At 46.2% G+C, this 13,840-nt stretch overlaps 1 protein-coding gene across 2 annotated transcripts in view; it reads left to right on the top strand.

The window, feature by feature from the left end:
- GSTO2 (glutathione S-transferase omega 2) overlaps positions 1-3,868 on the top strand; it is a 30,572-nt gene extending 26,704 nt beyond the window's left edge. For both annotated transcript variants that reach the window (XM_023206583.3, XM_023206582.3), the window contains 2 exons: positions 2,003-2,109; positions 3,578-3,868. In XM_023206583.3, the coding sequence (XP_023062351.1) occupies positions 2,003-2,109; positions 3,578-3,734 (264 nt within the window). In that variant the 3' untranslated portion in view covers positions 3,735-3,868. The remainder of the gene's footprint in view (positions 1-2,002; positions 2,110-3,577) is intronic.
- Positions 3,869-13,840: the final 9,972 nt, after the last annotated feature.

The following is a 13,840-nucleotide window of genomic DNA, read 5'->3' as shown; positions in this document are numbered from 1 at the left end:
TCAGCAAACCTCCAAGGAGGCTTGTCCAGGATGTTCTCCTCCGTCTGTAAAGGAGCGAGCACTTTGTGCTAATTTAGGGAAAGATAGCTTTTCTGTTGGGATTTTAGACTTGCCCTGTTTGAAATTGGTGGGGAAATACCTGTCTGGGATGGGGCTCAATAATCTGCAGCTGTATTAGGAAATGCCAGTAGTTTTGATGTGGGTGGTTTCAAGACACATTTGGAAAATGTGAGGGAAATGTGTATGTGCATTTGCTGGGTGGGGGACTGTGCTATCCCTGCCCTGGGACCCTAATCCACAGCTTGATTCTGGTCCTTTTGCCCTCTATCCCTCACCAGAACCCTGATATTTCCAGATGAAAGCAAGAGTATAGCTTATTTCCACAACTCACCTGGGCCCAGCAATCAAGATCTATAGCTCTAGGGAAATATCGAGTTGATTATGAGGTATATAGGTCAAAATGAGTAGCTTGCTTGATTTAACCAGGTAATTCATGCCATACTTTTCTCTTTGGGAAGACCTGTACCAACAGTCACCTCTGCTAAATAAACACTTTTGCTTTTTTAAACTTGCAGGTACTTTTTTGGGGCCGTCTTTGGCTACCTGTCTGTTATGAGTTTGTTTTCTTTATAGTCCCTCTACCTGGGTTTAGTCTCATTTGGGAATGAGAAATTTTATTTTAATGCATTAAGTAATAGTGTTGAGTGGCCAACAAATGTGAAGTTTGAAAAGCTCAAATGAAAAAAAGTGTGATAGAAACACAGTGTTGGGGGCCGGGTGCGGCGGCTCACACCTGTATTTCCAGCACTTTGGGAGGCCAAGACAGAAGGATCCCTTGAGCTCAGGAGTTTGAGACCCCTGCACAACATGGCAAGACCCCAAGACCCCATCTCTACAAAAAAATATATAAAAATCATCCAGGTATGATGGCTTGCACTTGTAATCCCAGCTACCTAGGAGGCTGAGGTGGGAGGATTGCTTGAGCCCGGGAGGTTGAGGCTGAAGTGAGCTGTGATTGATCTACTGGACTCCAGCCTAGGTGACAGAGCAAGACTCTATCTCAAAAAAAAAAAAAAAAAGAAGAAGAAGAAGAAGAACACAAGGTTAGAATTTGTGAGGGCCTATTAAACAGGATGCTCTTTCCTGCCTTAGTTTTGAATTAATTGAGAAGATAAAATAATAAGGCATGGAGATTACAGCATCCCCTTTCTTTTTTTCTTTTTTCTTTTTTTTTGCTCTTGTTGCCCAGGCTGGAGGGCAATGGCATGATCTTGGTTCACCGCAACCTCCGCCTTGAGGGTTCAAGCAATTCTCCTGCCTTAGCCTCGCGAGTAGCTGGGGTTACAGGCATGTGCCACCATGCCCAGCTAATTTTGTATTTTTAATAGAGACGGGGTTTCTCCCTGTTGGTCAGGCTGGTCTCAAACTCCCGACCTCAGGTAATCCACCCGCCTCGGCCTCCCAAAGTGCTGGGAATACAGGCATGAGCCACCAGGCCCGGCAGAATCCCCTTTCTTATTGATAAAGCAGGCCTTGGAGAATGGGAGATCCTGAGTGGGATTCCTAATGATAGACTTCAACATCATGCTGAGGCTCCCCTTGTCCTCAAGTAATGGGCAGTGCTGGCCTGAGGTGGATCTTTCTCTGTCCAGGGCTCAGCTTATCCTTGGAAGGCTTAGCACATGGAGGAGCTGCTCCAGGCTAAGAGGAAGGGGCTGGGCTACTCCGTGGGGGTTGTTCTTCCAGTTTCTTCAATCAGATGAGCCTCACTGTCACTCTAGTGTTGAAAGGAAGGAAGGGACAGAGGTGGCCAGGAGTGTGACCCTAAAAGAGGCAGAGGAAACCTCAGAGAAAGGGAAGAAGCATTCTGCTAACCAGAGGGAGGAGGATAGAGGCCTCAGTTCTCCCTCTCTGGGAATTAATTTGAGATTTGCATTTAGTGTCTATAAACATGTCAGGAGATATATAAACTTATTTGCTTTTGTTTTGTTTCCATTTTTAGATTCTTGAGTATCAGAACACCACCTTCTTTGGTGGAACCTGTACATCCATGATTGATTACCTCCTCTGGCCCTGGTTTGAGCGGCTGGATGTGTATGGGATAGCGGAGTAAGACATTTGACCTTGTGGTGGTAAATTCCCAGAGTCACACTGAGTAACACTGCTTAAGATGGTCTACATGCCCCCTGTAGACATGTTTCAGAATGTCTGTGAAGCGAATCAGGTTTCTAAACCCCAGTGTGTGCTTCCTTGTTAAAAACACATGTGCTTTTCCACTGCTAACTCAGACTCACACTTTGCCCGCATTTCTGCAGATAAGACCCCTAGTCCAGGAGCTTCCCACAGACTTCAGAACCTGCTGTCGTCACCAGCGCCCCCACAGGCCGGTCTGAGGGCTGATGGAGAGTGACAGTCACAGTGCCCAATGCTTCCACCTGGTCCTGCCGGGTCCCCAGTGGACACCATATACCTTAGTCACGTCTCATTGCCTGGACGAATCTTCCCCCAGATAGTAATAACCTTATAAAAAAGATCTGTATAGTAATATATGCTTGGTGTTGGAACATACAAACAAAATGGCAATGAACACTATGGAAGTATGGAAGTGCAGGGACGTTAAAGGAGAAGAAGTAGCTGTGTAGGCTCCTGGGCAGAACAGTGCTCTGTTACTTCAAAGCTCAGAGAAGTTGGACGTGTGCAGACGCCCACCCTAATCCAAACCACTCTCTCATGGTGGGTGCTGGACATTTCTGGCACTTGGAAATCCGGCCCTGCTGAAGCAGAACTGTGTTTGCACCTTCATAACCCGTGGGCTGGAGCCCACCCAGGCACTGTCTCCTGCACTTCCGACTTCAGCTCTCTTTGAAGGAGATTAGATACGACATAACAGGATATTTAAAACTCAGTCTCAAACATAAAATTTACAAAAGGCGGTATCCTCTGAAGACAGAGCATGGAATCACAGGTTAGGAAACCTCACTTCTAGTCCTGGATTTCCCACAACCCACTCGTATTATCTTCAGCTTGTCGCTTTATAAACCCCAGAACTAAATGTCCTGGTGGGTCTTTGAAAGAGCCCTGTCAACTCCATGATTTCAAGGTTTCATTATTGTCTTATTCATTTTAAACATGTTTTGGAAATTATTTGTCTTTATTTTTTTCTATCCTCTAAAGTAAAATCTGAGAATGACCCAATAATGTTTGTTTCAGAGGGTTGTCTTTTTGTTGGCAAACAGTGAAGCACATGTAAGTTTCTCAAGCTTTAAAAATATATATATATTAAAAAACAATAAAAACAAAAAATCCCAATGAAGCACAGACATGTTATTTTCCCAGAGCCATCAGTCCAAAGTATTTCACTGTATTGTTAGAAGCAACAACAACTTCTACACATTCGACTTTTCCAAAAATAAGATTTTCCTCCAGTAAGTTATCATTCTCACTTGATAGTAAGATAACTGAGATAATTCCCCAAATAAACCCATTTTTCATATCTTGCAAATCTAAAAAGCAATGCGCATCCCCTTTCCTGATGCCTCCGCCTGTGCTGTGCTGATGCTTTTTTCCTGTCTTGCAGCTGTGTGAGCCACACACCAGCCCTGCGGCTCTGGATATCAGCCATGAAGTGGGACCCCACAGTCTGTGCTCTTCTCACGGATAAGAGCATTTTCCAGGGCTTCTTGAATCTCTATTTTCAGAACAACCCTAACGCCTTTGACTTTGGGCTGTGCTGAGGCTCATCGTCCACCCCTTCACTGTGCAGAATTCCCCAGCTTGTTGAGAGTTGACATCACGGATTGTCTTGGGAATCAATCTGTCTCACTTTCTTTTCTTTGAAGTTCCCAATAAAATGCAAACAGGAAATGTATTCTTCCGATAATCATTTATCTGACTCCTCTAACCCATAGCTGCCACTGCTGCTTCTTTCTTCTTTTTTTTTTTTTTGAGACAAGATCTTGCTTTGTTACCTAGGCTGGAGTGCAGTGGGGCAGTCACAGCTCACTGCAGCCTCGAACCCCTGGGCTCAGTTGATTCTCCCGCCTCAGCCTCCTGAGAAGCTAGGACTACAGGTACGCATCACCATGCCCAGCTAATGTTTTTTAAAAAATGTTGTTGAGACAGGGTCTCACTATGTTGCTCAGGGGGTCTCCAACTCCTGGTCACTCCGGGTCATCCGCCCAACCTGGTCTCCAAAGTGTTGAGATTACAGGCATGAGCCACCTGCCCTGCCTAGTCTGTAGCTTCTAACTGTTTTCTAGAAAGTTCCTGGTGCTAATGTCAGAGCACATTTTGGGAGCCTGTGTGCCTCCTAACTCCTTGGCCTTCAGCCTAGTTTGATCTCCAGATTATTGGTGCAGATGCTGCTGCTGAGGTTCAGGGTCAACCTATGATTGATGCTTGTCACTACAGATTGGCACTCTCCAAAGACCTCCCTGGTGGAAACTTAAGAAGAGGGAGAAGGAAGAAGAAAACACTCCAAGCCCAAATACCTTCCATTTGGCAAATGAATGCTGCTGTCCATGTGGGCGAGCATGAGTGTAATTCTCCAAACTTTGGCCATGGGCCTGGAGACACTGAGGGTCTTGTGACTGGAAAGAATTCCAAAGCAGGAAATGAAACACCGATTTATCACCCAGGACTAACTACGTCAGAATTTCACTGGTGCTGTCAGGGCTCAGGATGTCTCACAAAATGTTCTATAGCCGGCATCCTGCCTTAAAAAAATACACACACCCCAAACCCAGCCACAAGCAAAGGTCATTCTGTTGGATTTGCGTCACACTGTCTTCCAATTCCTCTCAACAAATGTCTCTGGTTACCTGTTGTGTACCAAGCCCAGGGGTACACTGGGGATAAAGTTGAAAAAGACACTGGATCTGTCCCTGGGAGCCCCCATCTCTTCACTTACCTTGGTTGAGGTTTTGAACCTCGTGCTTTGGAGCTGCTTGTCTGGTGTGGGTATGCTTGTCTGTGATGGGGCCCCTCTGCCAGCTTCGCGAGGCAGTACCACCCCACTGAAGACAGCAGAGAGCTGAGGATGCTTGGTGCCAACAGGTCCCTCGGGCTGGGAGCATCTACTGCCTGCACTGTGGGAGGGGGACCAAGTGTGTCCAGTGCCGTTTCATCTCAGTGTCTGAGGATCAGCCTGTGATCGTTTCAGCTTTGCTCATGCTGGATGCTTTCCCATCCTCCTAGCTGTGCGGAGACACCAGGCAGCAACAGGAGCGATGTTTTGCCTTGTCTATGCCCCCCAAAGGAGCTGTCTGCCGCCTCTGCCTCTGAGACAGTCCAAACCAGCCCTCCTCTCTCCCCACGTCTCAGCCTGGCTCTGCCATCTGCTGGCTCCGGGTGTATTTTGACCCATGTAAATAGTTACCAGGTGTTACTCTGTGCCAGCTGGACAGAAGCAAGCCTGCTTGGTGAGATGGCCAGAACTTCCAGAAGAGGCACCGCGTGACAGGGGCAGTCTGCCGCACCATCTGCTCCGGATGTGGAGCCCTGTTGCCATGGCACCCGAGTTAATGCTGAGTGAGGTCTGTGAATCACCGTTTCCCTGGGATCTTTGCTCAAAAAGAGGGGAATCTTCTCCTGTGGCCTCTCGTAGGACTTAGGAGATTGATCAGCCTTTTGCCGGTACAAATGCTGCATGCTAGTGAGTGCTTGGCGTAAGACCAAAGTTACTACTGATGCAACAGGAAATGGCATGACTCTGGCTCACCAAAATGAAGGTGTTCTCTTTTGGGGCTCCATACACTAATTTAGAAAGCTTGAAGGACCAGGAATTATAGAATGGAGAAAAGCACTCATGGGGGAGGTTTACAGCCTAGTGGCCTATAGCCCAGTTTGGGATTCGTGTGCCTCTTGGCCAGGCATGCTCCCTGCGGTTTACCAGGGTCCTGGTCACCTGCACGTCCTTACACTTCCTCCATCTCACTTCTTTGTCACTCATCTGACCCACAGAGAAAACTGAGTTGTCAATCTTTGAATAAAACTATTAGGATGTGGCCTGGAGGAAAGAGGGAAGGAGGTAACTAAATAATGCTCCATGAAGAACTTTTAAAATATGCTTCTTAAATAAATAATACATGTGGAGAGATAATACATATGGATTAAAAATGCAGTAATGTAAAAGAATAGAAAATCTTCCATTATCTTATGTCCCAGAGATAACCACTTTTAGTAATTGGTGTCTACCTTTTTTTTTTTCCTTTTCTTTTCAATAATAGAGATGGGGTCTCGCTATGTTGACCAGGCTGGTCTCAAACTCCTGGCTTCAAGTGATCCTTCCATCTTGGCCTCCCAAAGTGCTGGGATTATAGGTCTGAGTCACCATGCCTGGTGGGTGTCTATCTTATAAAAAGCACTACGCTTAAGGATTTAAAGGTAAGAATCTGTATGAGGCCATTCTCATGCTGCTATAAAGAACTGCCCAAGACTGGGTAATTTATAAAGGAAAGAGGTTTAATTGACTCACAATTCTGCATGACTGGGGAGACCTCAGGAAACTTTCAATCATGGTGGAAGGGGAAGCAAACACGTCCTTCTGCACAAGGTGGCAGAAGAGAGAAGTACAGAGCCAAGGAGGGAAAAACTCCTTATAAAACCATTAGATCTTGTGAGAACTCACTCACTATCATGAGAACGGCATAAGGAAAACACCCCCACAATCTAATCACCTCCCTTGAGGTCCCTCCTCCAACATGTGGGGATTGTAATTCAGATTAAAATTCAAGATGAGGTTTTGGGTGGAGCACAGCCAAACCATATCAGAGCCATTCTCTATCTTTTGCAGATTGGAAAAAGAAAGAAAAAAAATAGTTTAAACCATAGCATTTAAAAGAAGTCGTTGTCATAGATGATGTTAACATCAGAATGGAGGTTGTGTGGAGTTCCCCTCCTTGGAGGTTCTGAACTACAGCCTATCCTGGACTGAGTCCAGTTACAATCTAACATGGCTAGGGGGAGAAGGAAGCATGGTGGGGCGGGGCTTGTGTGGCTGGGACAGCTGGCTGTGGTTGTGGTGCTGGTGCTGGAGACTAAATGATACTTGAAATTTCTTTTAGATCTAAAATTCTGTGATATGGTTTGGATCTGTGACTCCACCAAATTTCTTGTTGAAATTGATCCCCAGTGCTGGTGGGAGGTGATTGGATCATGGGGGCGAATTTTTCATGAATGGTTTAGCACCATTCTCTTAGTGCTGTTCTCATGATAGTAAGTTCTCATGAGATCTGGTTGTTTAAGTGTGCAGCATCTCCCTGATCCCTCTTGCTCCTGCTCCCACCATGAGAGACGCCTAGCTCCCCCTTTGCCTTTTGCCATGAATGGAAGCTTCCTGAGGGCTCTCCAGAAGCAGAAGCTACTATACTTCTCGTACAGCCTGCAGAACCATGAGCCAATTAAACCTCTTTTTAAAAAAACTTTAAGTTCAGGGGTACATGTGCAGGATGTGTAAGTTTGTTACATAGGTAAACATGTGTCATGGGGTTTGTTATACAGATTATTTCATCACTCAGATATTAAGTCTAGTATCCATTAGTTATTTTTCCTGATCCTCTCCCTCCTCCCACCCTGCACCCTCCAATAGGCCTCAGTGTGTGTTGTTACTCTCCATATGTCCATATGTTCTCATCATTTAGCTCCCACTTATAAGTGAGAACACGCAGTTTTTTTAAACCTGTTTTATCAATTACCTAGTTTCAGGTGTTTCTTTTTAGCAGTGTGAGAACAGACTAATACAGAAAATTGGTACTGAGGAGTGGGGCGTTGCTATAAAGATGCCTGAAGACGTGGAAGTGACTTTGGAACTGGGTAATGGGCAGAGGTTGGAAGAATGTGGAGGGCTCCAAAGAAGACAGGAAGATGAGGGAAAGTTTAGAATTTCCTAGAGTCTGGTTGTATAGTTATGACCAAAATGCCAGTAATGATATGGACAGTGAAGGCCAGGCTGAGGAGGTGATGGAAATGAGGAACTTATTGAGAACTGGAGCAAGGATCACTTTTGTTATACTTTAGCAAAGAACTTGGCTGCATTGTGCCCCTGGCCTGGGGACCTGTGGAACTTTGAGCTTGAGAGTAATGATTTCAGGGTGTCTGGCAGAAAAAATTTCTAAGCAGCAAAGCATTCAAGATGTGCCCTGGCTGCTTCCAACAACCTATGCTCATATGTGTGAGCAAAGAAAAGACATTAAGTTGGAACTTACATTTACAGGGGAAGCAGAACATAAATGTTTGGAGAATTTGCAGCCCCCTATGTGGTAGAAAAGAAGAGCCCATTTTCAGGGGAGGAATTCAAGCAGGCTGCAGAAATTTGCATAAGTAAAAAGAAGCCAAGTGCTAATAGCGAAGAAAATGGGGAAAAGGCCTTGAAGACATCTCAGAGACCTTTGTGGCAGCCCCTCCCATCACAGACTCAGAGGACTAGGAGGACAGAATGACTCTGAGTATTAAAGTAGATTTAATCTAAACCATAAAGTACAAGCTAAGCATTCCCTCCAGTGCTGCAAAGACTGTCTGCATGTGGTTCCCACATTGTTCCTTGGAGCTTTGGTGGTGGGCGTGGTGGTGGGGGCAGGTGTTATTTTTCTTGGTTTCTCACCTTCAGGGTTCCTTACCCACGTTTTCTTTGTCAGAGTCATTGGCCTTGATGGAGGGGGGACTGGGTTACTCTGAGTTGAGAACCAAGCTTGACTCCCCTGTGGTTTACATCAGCCTAGCTTAGTTTGTTGTCTGAAGTCTTCACAAATAACCAAATATCCAGCCCAATGCAGTTCTCATTGAGTAATCTCCAGTTCCCACCCCCCGCCACACACACACACTGAACACTGTGCCCACTTGGGAGACCCATTTCCCATTTATCATCATGTTTGAGTGCCTGGAAGGCTGAACGTTTGATCTTTTCAAACATTTTGCTCTCATCTGACCTGTTAGAGCTCTTGAGCCTTTGAAAATGCCATTTCCTCTACATAATATTCTTCCTCAGAGCAGCCCTCTGTTTTTTTTTTCCCAACCAGTCTTTTCTCTTGCAAAGTTCAGATCAAAATTCTTCTTTATGTAAAGAGAAGTGGTGTGCTATAGGGGTTACAAACAGGGCTTCAAGGTCAGCATTGGGTTCAAATTCCGGCTTTGCAACTTAAGTTTCTTGAGTAAGTTGCTTCACCTCTATCAGACTCAGTTTCTTATCTGTAAAATGGGACTGCTTAGTACCTATTTCACAGGGCTGTTAATTAATGATGGGGTCATCTATGCAAGGACTTAGTATAAGCTGGGTGAAACTCAGTGAATGGCAGGCAACCTTATTATGATGAGGCTTCTGTCAATGATCAGACTTGAACCCTGTGCTCATCCCCCCATCACTTTGTGGAACTAGATGTTCTACATTCCACATGGCTTGATTCATGGTTTGGAGTTGTTTTCTGGTTGTTTCCTGTGTGCAGGTTTAATCTCAACCTGTGATCCCTTGAAAGCTGTGATTTTATCCCTCCCCCTCCTCCTCCCTCACACCCCAAGGCCAAGTTTAATACTGCACATTCTGAAATCTTGCAATGTTGTTAATGATGTAAGATAAATATTCTCTCCCATGTTTCTGAAGAATACTCAGAATCTCACTACTCTCTGTTAAAGAAAAAAATCATTCACTGACACTTGTTTAAAGCATGTGAAGGAAGAATTACTCCTAACCATTGCGATAGGTACAGGGACCACTACAATGAGACTTTTGCAGTGGGGGAGGGAGATTGGGCTCAACTCTGAGTACAGGATGAACAAGTGGGTAAATTTATAGCCCAGGAGTAGAGCAGAGGTCAGTGGATTGAAAATTACTCGGAGGAAACATCAGGGATAAGGAGGATTCTGGCTAAACTGACCTAACAGGATTCTTGCTGAAGACAGGCCAGGATGATCAGACATCACCTGTGGGATGGCGGAGGACAAGGCACTTGATCAGATATCAAGGATGATCTGATATTGAGGTGGGGAAGTTCTTTTGCCAAACTAACTTAGCAGGGTTCTTTGGTAAAATAATTTTACAAGGACATACACAGATGGACCTAGGAGGAGGTCCAGGAGCCTGACTAAAGTTTGGTTAAGCAGAGAATCTTTGTCTCCTCTTGGAGCAGGTTATCTGTTTCCGAGGGTTAAAATGTGAGGGATTTGAAATGCTTGCAGGCCTGCCCAGTTACCAAGCAGCTCGGATGCTGAATGGAACGCTAAAGCGCCCCCGTACCATGCTGCGCACAGACAGGATGGTTACACACGTGCTCCAAGGACAAGAACTGTGTAATACTCTGCCGCCCCACTTCCTCCCAAGGATCGCGGCAATGCCCACGAATCCCCTTGCAGACATCAAGGGTCTCCGGCCTACTTTGTCATTAGCAAACAGTCCCCTCCAGAGGGAGCAGTTGAGCAGCAACAGTCAGCTCCCCGCCATAGGAGCCAATATGAAGAGCCATTTCCAGTCCTGTCCTGCGGCTGAGATGGACAAAGCAATGGAGGTAGAGGTTGCTTAGTGATGCTGCTACCCCCCAGAGAACCCTGAGTAGGGGCAGCCTCTGTTCCAGCGTCACAAGACTGGGAGAAGGAAGTGGGAGGATGACTGTTAGCAGGAACAGCCGTTGCTAAATCTGGGCATAGTCTTCAGGTTATGCTCACAGGTGAAGAAAATCTCTCAAAGGGTGCGTGTGTGCGTGTGTGTGTGTGTGTGTGCGTGTGTTTACATGTTTTTGTGCCTTTCTGCCATAACAGGAGGGTATCAGGATGAATAATGAGGAGCTGTATAAAAGATAAGGGCAGGAGGTATTTTAAGTATTTCACTTAATGGTTGTTGGCCATTTATTTGTTAAACAGAAAGACCCTCTTTGGGGACTTTATCTGAGATACTGTCCCAGGTGATCTGATAGCAGCAGGGAGGTGGAGAGGTGGGGACACACAGACATCCCAGGTACAATGGCAGCAGGGGCTCCTTATCCTGAAAGCCAGGGAAGAGTTAGCTGAAGAAACTGCAGGAAGCCCTAACCAGAAACTCGGGCTTCAGCCTTAGGTTTTGGAGGAGGGAATGTAGGGTAGATTCAGAACAATAGTAAACCTTCTGTTTACTGAGCACTTACTATATGCTAGGTACTTTACATATACTACTAATACCTCCAAACCTTATGAGGTAAGTACCAATTACTCCCATTTTACAGATTAGTAAACCGAGATTTAGAGGTGGAGTTGCCTGCCCAGGTGTTGCATAGCTAGTGATGAACAGAGCTGAGGTTTGCTTGCGGGAGGCTGACTCTGGAGCCTGTGCTCTTAACCTCTGCCCTGCTTGGCCTCCCCGCTGCCAGCACTACCTCGCCTCCTGCCCTTGCTGCCTTCCTCTTCTGCTTTCCCTCCTGGACTGGGAGCTCTCTCAAGGCGGGAACAGTTTCCCACTTGACTTTGTTTTCCTGGTGTTTGGCACAGTGCCTTGTGTATAGTAGTGATGAATGACTGAGCAAACGGAAGGATGGATGGATGGATGGATGGATGATGTAGAAACCCAGGCCACTTCCAGGAGCTCATCACAAGGCCACTATCATAGCTGTTTCCCCACTTTGCTGTCTAGAAGAGGTAGCTGCTTCTCTGGAGCTGCAGGGATGCCCCGCCTGGTACTCTCTCTGGCTCCGTTGTTGCTATGGCAACTGCAGGTCCTGGCTCTGGCTGTCCTGCAGAGGGACGAGAACAGAGGGGTCAGAAGGGCAGAGGCAAGAGACTCTTTCTGTTCCCCTAAACAGGAGACATGTCCCAGACCCCTCCAGTGAGGTGTACAAACATTTTCTGAGCACCTGGCCAGCGTCTGGCCCTAAGGGAGGTGTGTGAAGGAATCCCCAGGGAAGACAGACCCCCATGTGGGAGGAGTCACTCCCATGCAGAGGGACAGCTTACACTGCTGGGGGAACCAGGCAGTAGGAGTTGGGCTGTAAGGAGCCCTCCTCAGAGCAAGGGGAAGAATCTCCAGTTTTTGTTGTTGAGTTTGTCAGGCCCGAAGCTAACTGCATCACACATGCCCTTTCACTTAACCTTCTCAATGGCGCCAGCTTCGTCATGAAGGCTGGTACCTTGTGGGCAGGACCTTACATAGGCCTCCATATTGAGAGGGTATGTGGGAGAGGGCAGGGGCCTGCTCTTGTTTTTCTCTGGATTTAAATGTTCGGGCTGAGCAACCTTGCAGCTTTGTGTGGCATCTTGTGTTGCTCTGGATGCGTGGAGCTCGTGCAGCTTCCCTGCCTGGCCAGAAGCGCTCTCCATAGATTTGTTTCCTCTTTGTGGCATTTTGTCTCTATGGAGAGGGCTTCTTAGAAACTGCACCAGGCAAAGCTGTGGATACCTGGGGGCTGAACACCACTGACCTTCTCCCTGGCCCTGAATCTGGCTCTACATACAGCACCTGCTCTCGTCTCGCTTGGCTTTGATTCCTGGGGTGGGAGTACATGGGGTATGTATGGGCTGACTCACTGTCCTTGGCTGGGAGAACTGGGGGCTGACCTACAGCTTCCAGACCCCTGGGGGGCTGATTCAGCGCTAGCCATGCCTTTTGAAAGAGATGCAAGGCCATCGTCCCAGGAGACCTTTGGTCTAACATAGCCCAGTCCTTTCTTCAGGAAGAAGGCCTTCATGGCAGCAAGGCCGTGGGGGCTGTGGGCGTCATCTCTGGCCAGTTGGGAAGACAGCCAATGGCAGCTAATGGGAAGAAACAGGGTGTGGGTCTTTGCTATTTCTACTTTAAATAAAGTTGCTCCAAAAGAAACCTAAAATACCACTGACCTGTGGGTTTGAAAGAAACAGATGGGACAAAATTTTCTGAACTCCCTAACCCACCCCTGTGCTACAACTCTCACTTCATGCTTTTAAGGCCCACCTTTTCCCATCAAGAAGAAATGTCTTTGAACATCTCTGAGGTTTATGTGGTTCCCTCTTTCTGAGAGATAATTTGTTGTTGAATCTTATTTTCTAGTTTCTTTGTGAGGCTCTAGAGAAACATCAAAGGGTGGAAAATGCCATTTTCACTTGTAAAGTAGGGCCTCACATTGTGCAGGAGGAAATAAACCAGACCCGGGCTAGGATGAATGGAGTAAGTAGAAGCATTTGAGAGACAGAACAATTATGTGGATTTTATTTTCTCTGGGGAGGCTCTTCACATTTTCCTATTTGTAAGGGAGCTAAAGAGGTTACAGCTGAAACTCAAAGCTGATCTGTTTTCACATTCCGCTCATGTGGGCTTCAGAGTCGCACAATTTCACTTTCAATTACTTACCACACTTCATTGATCTCTGACTTACTTTGCAGCCATTGGTAATCTTCCTATTAGACCCAGTTCCTTGGAGACAGAGCCCCCATCTTATAATCTTGTTCCCCACATAGAGCCGGCCCCAGGCAGAGCACATGCTGTTGCTCAGTACTTGGTCAAACGCCTTTTCTCCACTGTTGATTCATGACGATTGAATAAATCCCAGGCAACGGTTCTTTTTATAAGAAGATGCTTGGTGGTGAATCCATACACAGGAAGTACAGAATATGGAGATTACTGGGAGAGGAAGGATCATTTCAAAACAGGATTTGTGCACAGAGACGTTCACTAGAGTGCTGTTTATAACAGCAAAAAGTGGAGACAACTTAAGTGTTCCTCAGTAGGGAAAGTTGGGTAAATTATGGTATGTGCATACAGACAGTGGAGAGTAAGCAGCTACACACATACACATATACATATATATATGGACACATAGATATAAGGACACATATGTGTGTGTGTATATATACATATATATATATATATATATATTTTAAAGACACGGTCTTACTCTGTCACCCAGGCTGGAGT

This window comes from Piliocolobus tephrosceles, chromosome 9, assembly GCF_002776525.5.
Source record: "Piliocolobus tephrosceles isolate RC106 chromosome 9, ASM277652v3, whole genome shotgun sequence".
In the NCBI taxonomy this organism is placed as follows: Eukaryota; Metazoa; Chordata; class Mammalia; order Primates; family Cercopithecidae; genus Piliocolobus; species Piliocolobus tephrosceles.
The sequence above is the reverse complement of the archived record's forward strand: the minus strand, read 5'-3'. Positions and strand labels throughout refer to the sequence as shown.